At 47.7% G+C, this 4,737-nt stretch overlaps 1 protein-coding gene across 1 annotated transcript; it reads left to right on the forward strand.

Moving 5' to 3' along the window:
• The first annotated feature begins 2,355 nt into the window (after positions 1-2,355).
• Positions 2,356-4,165, forward strand: LOC102296090 (somatostatin-2). Its single transcript, XM_005929403.2, has 4 exons — positions 2,356-2,572; positions 2,651-2,829; positions 3,718-3,923; positions 4,018-4,165. The coding sequence occupies exons 1-3, from the start codon at positions 2,371-2,373 to the stop codon at positions 3,910-3,912; spliced, it is 576 nt and encodes a 191-aa protein (XP_005929465.1). The 5' UTR covers positions 2,356-2,370; the 3' UTR covers positions 3,913-3,923; positions 4,018-4,165.
• The last annotated feature ends 572 nt before the right edge of the window (positions 4,166-4,737 follow it).

Consider the following 4,737-nt stretch of genomic DNA (forward strand, 5'->3'; position numbering starts at 1 on the left):
GCTAAGATCACTTCCTCACTTCTCGAAGCACCGGTTCGAGCCCCGGCTCGGACAGTCTCGGTCGTTGTGTCCTTGGGCAAGACACTTCACCTGCCTCCTACTGGAGTGGCCGATGGCGCACTATGGCAGCTTCTGTCAGTCTGCCCCAGGGCAGCTGTGGCTACACCTGTAGCTGCCTCCACCAGTGTGTGAATGTAAATCGCTTTGAGGGCCCCGGAAAGCACTAAATAAATGCAATCCATTATTATTAGGTACATCACACACAGATACTAATAAGTAAGAAGAAATACCTGTACAGTAACCTCACAGCAGCCATATTATTGGTCAGGTGATCCCTTCCACTGCCGATGTGGCAACAACACAGCCGTTTCCCCTCCTTATGAAACGTGTGTGAACCATCCAAAAACCACGACTTACCTCTGTTTCTATCATTGTGTCGTATCCCACCTTTACGTGTCGTCTCGGTGTGATCCGGCTGAGCCAGAGCAGCTCCACCGGGCCGCTTCTAACTTTAAACTGTTGTTGACTCTGTCATATTTTGTGTTCTGTTTTTTGTTTAAAAGCCAATAACAACACTACAAAACTCTCCACACCTGTACAAGCGCGGCTGCTGTGAGCAGAGGAAGCTGAAGGGAAAGCAGAAGTAACCTGTTAAACGTCCTGTGAGTGTTTGTGTCGTTCAGGCCTGAGAATGTGAGTTTGTCCTCAGCGAAACCAGGCGCCGCAGTAAAAGTGTCAGAGCACTGCGGAGCGATAATCAGCTGCAAAAGGTCCCACAGCAGAGAGAGGTCAGAGGTCACAGAGGAACAATGAGGGGAGCTGCAGTGTTTGTGCAGATAATCCATCCCGCAGCACCAGATTGGATCAGGCTGGATTGGATAGCCTTTATTGTCCTCAAGGGACAATTGAGTTGCAAACTGTGGTGACCAGCCAGCGAGATAGCATTAAACAAATGAAAGACACAGACACGGGAACTTGGTGGGTGTCTGCACTCATACGTTGGATCTAGCTTGTTCCGGCGCATCCCACAGATACTCGATCAGATTGGGATCTTGGACGTCTAGAGGCAGAGTTGGCCTCTTTGTTGTTTCTGGAGTGGTTTTAGCAGAATGCTGGCCTCTGATGGGGGAGACTGCTGGGATTTTGTAGATGTCATCAATAAAACTGTCAAATAATAATGTGGGTGCAAAAGAAAACATGCAGCACTGCTCCTGATTCACTCATTCATCCTTCAATTTGCAACTCAAATGTACTTAAATAGCACAAAATCACAGCAGCTGTTTGATACTGTAAGGTGAAAACTCTACAGTAATACAGAGAAACCCCAACAACCAGACCACCCCAGTGAGCAAGCACTTGGCGACAGTGGGAAGGAAAAACTCCCTTTTAACAGGAAGAACCAGGTTTGGTGTGGAGTGAGGAGGAGCTGCTTTATTTCTTTTCTTTTGTAAAGCGTCCTCGGGTTAAAGGAACTGCAGAAATCAAAGTTTCTGTTATTATTATGACTACAAAGATGGCCGTCTGAAAACAGCTTCAGCCATTCTGAAACTTGAAAGTAGAGCACTAGTCATCAAATTCAGTCCACCCAGGTTTTATTCACCTGGACTGATGTCATCAGTTTTACTTAAATCCTTAACAAAGAGGCAGAGGGGTCACTGCTGACCTGGTGCTGGTTAGATCCACTTTGCTGTAGCATTAGCCAAACTGCTAACAACTCATCCAAACAGCAGGAAGAAAAACTTCTTTCCTTTTTTTTGTTCTGCTCTTTAAACTGGACACACTGGATTCGATTTAGCACACAAATAAATATTTCAAAGTGTAAAATGTGAACATTTAATGCTCCTGCATTTATTCCCCGTAGGAAGATCGGTTGTGTTCCTCCTGAAATATAATATCAGGATCGGTCCTCGCGGCGTGTCCATCGTGAAGAGCTGCGCTGCTTATTGCGAGCCGTTATCTAAAGTGCTTCCACTGAAGTTGGACTTGAATCGAGTGTTATTTTACGCTCTGCTGGGACTGCGTTGAGTCATCCGTGTTGGTGGGATTCCCTGATGCCATTTCCACTCTGTCTGCCTGCAGAAGAACATTTGAAAGCAGCACAAAGTGTTTTTCGACAGTATAAAAGTCGTGTTTGTTCTGACTAAATGTTGAGTGGGCGACTCTCTGCTGCTGCCTCTTTGTTTAATGGAGATATCAGCGAGTGCTAATGAAGTCTGCTAATCCTCTGAACGCTCCGTTAATTCCTGTCCTCTTCAGCCCGACGTTCCGCTGTTGTATTTGTCGGAGATGAGCGGCGGCAGCTGCGGCGCGCTGCTGCTGATAGGTTTATTGTTTTATTGCTCGGCTTCCATTTAAAGTCAATAAGGATTAATGGACTTTTGTTTAACTTGTAAGTCAGAGTTCCTTCATCACCTTGCAGCTCGCCGGCTGTCAATCAGCCACGCGGCATCATGTGACCCACAGGAGGAGGAGCACCAGGCTTCAAAAGGGCAGCACCCACAGCACCAGGACCAGAGAGAGCCAAGAACCAGAACCAGCACCAGGACCAGCAGAAGAAACCAGACCAGCACCAGTAGGAGCTTCTCCTTCTCCTCTGCTCTTTTTCTTGGTTCTTTTCCTCTTTTAACATCTTCTTCTTGCTCTCCTCCAGGTATGCAGTGTGTACGTTGTTCCGCCATTTTGGTTCTCATGGCACTGGTTCTGTGCAGTACCGGAGTTTCCTCTCAGCCAGACAGAGACCAGCTGCAGGACCCGGACCTGGAGCTGGAGCTGGAGCTGCGCAATCATCGGCTGCTGCAACGACCTCGCAGCGCAGGGTTCCTGTCACAGGTGAGACCGAGCACCCTGACAGCTCGCAGCATCGTTTTAGTGCGCCATTACTTTGAAGGAACAGTGGGGAAACAGCTCCCTTCAGATTAAAGCGTCGCGATGATAAGGCTCTGTTAGTGAGATGCTTTATTATCTTTGGAGCCAGGCTAGCTGGTTCCCTCTTATTCAACATGTTTTTATGCTAAGCAAAGCTCACAAGGTAGCAGAAAAGACGGTTAGAGGGTTCCAAGTATTTCTTCAAAGTTCTGCTTCAGCTCCATATTTCTATTCTTTAACTCTGCCAGAGCAGCTTTGCATGATTCACAGCTCAGAATAATCCTTCTTTATCTGATCCAGGGCATTTCCCATCTGCCTTCACTGAATCAAACTCTGATTGGCTGCTGAATGTGTGGGTGGGACTTGTGTTTGCCGAGATGATTATATCAGGATATTTGCTCTCCATGACATCATAGAGACACAAAAAGTGGAAAAAAACAAAAATACAAACAAAAAGTGATTTGCAACAGAAGCCGAGTTACCTCGTTTCATTCTTCTGCAGTTAAAACTGGACAGTTTGTTTCTTCTTATGATTTCTTGCTCTGTTCATCCACATTAATGTTTTGGAACAGCAGGTCAGTTCAGATCAAATGTGTCTTCTTGGGAAGATCCCAGAAAAACTTGGTGCAGTTCCAAGTTGCTCTAAACAGTTCTGAGCTCTTCTGTTTGGTTACTATTCGATGTGTCCTAATCCGTGCTGAATCATTCTGACCTGCTCTAAACTCGTTCATCACTGTTGCCAAACTCCCAGGTGTACCACATGGTTCCAAAAAAGTGATCTAAACTGTTCTAGCTGCTCTTAGCTGTGCTAAAGGGTCTGCTTTGGTGCTAAACTGGTTTCTGGATCCTCAGGAGTGGAGTAAACGTGCGGTGGAGGACCTGCTCGCTCAGATGTCTCTGCCTGAGGCCGACGTCCAGCGGGAAGCTGAGGCAACAGGAGGGCGGATGAACCTGGAGCGGTCTGCCGACCAACCCAACAGCATACCCCCCCGCGAACGCAAGGCCGGCTGCAAGAACTTCTACTGGAAGAGCCTCACTTCCTGTTAAAGCCCCCCCAGGTACGTGACCACCCGCTTAAGCTACACCTACAAACTATACCAGTTAACCTAGATACCAACCTGCTGTCTCACCTGTCTTCTTTTTTGCTTCCAGATGAGGCCACGCCTTCCTAAGACCAGTGGACCGATCCCCTATCACCTGGCCTTCACCTGAGAGACTGGATGGACCAATCAGCAGCTGTCTGGCTGCATCATACCTGAATAATTAATGTAATTATCAAATAAAGAGAGAAATCTGTGAAGTCTGTGTCCCCGCCTCCTCTGTCTGTCTGAACTGTGAACACACATCCAGCTGTGCAGCAGCTGTTAGCATCCTGACAACAGACTCCTGCATGCGTGACCGGGAGGAGCAGTGGGAGCACTGGGAGTGATCGGTGTGTTTGTGTGGAAACAGCAGCAGGCCTTAGTGTTTGAACAGAGAGCGAGAGGGGCGAGTCTAATTAACCTTAAATGGAGAGCAGCGAGAGAGAGCAAATATTGGCTGAAGACATTAAACGGCTGAGAGAGAGTCGGAGTGATTACAGGCAGACACTTTAGTCCATTAAAGGGCACAACATCACTCACACACACCTTTGAAAGCTTCACACTAATGTGCACACTCAAGCCCCGCCCTCTTCCTGAACATAAGCCACCGATTGGCTGCTATGCAGCAGCGTGTCCGTGTTTCACTTTAGGAGAACGAATACATCCGATGATGATCTGAGGCAAGGTCACGTCAGCAGAGCGAGGGTCACATTTACAGCTCGACTCACGCTGCTGATCTGTGCTGGCCTTTAATTATTAAACCGAACGTGACGACCGCATGCAGTGGCGG

The sequence above is a fragment of the Haplochromis burtoni genome, unplaced genomic scaffold (assembly GCF_018398535.1).
Source record: "Haplochromis burtoni strain Fernald_Lab_line unplaced genomic scaffold, NCSU_Asbu1 Contig_123, whole genome shotgun sequence".
NCBI lineage: Eukaryota > Metazoa > Chordata > Actinopteri > Cichliformes > Cichlidae > Haplochromis > Haplochromis burtoni.

Bases quoted from the DNA above. Each gene is read 5' to 3' on its own strand.
- LOC102296090 (XM_005929403.2), top strand. From the start codon at position 2,371: ATGGACTTTTGTTTAACTTGTAAGTCAGAGTTCCTTCATCACCTTGCA. The intron at 2,573-2,650 runs GTAGGAGCTTCT...GCTCTCCTCCAG, and splicing joins AAGAAACCAGACCAGCACCA to GTATGCAGTGTGTACGTTGT. The intron at 2,830-3,717 runs GTGAGACCGAGC...CTGGATCCTCAG, and splicing joins GCGCAGGGTTCCTGTCACAG to GAGTGGAGTAAACGTGCGGT.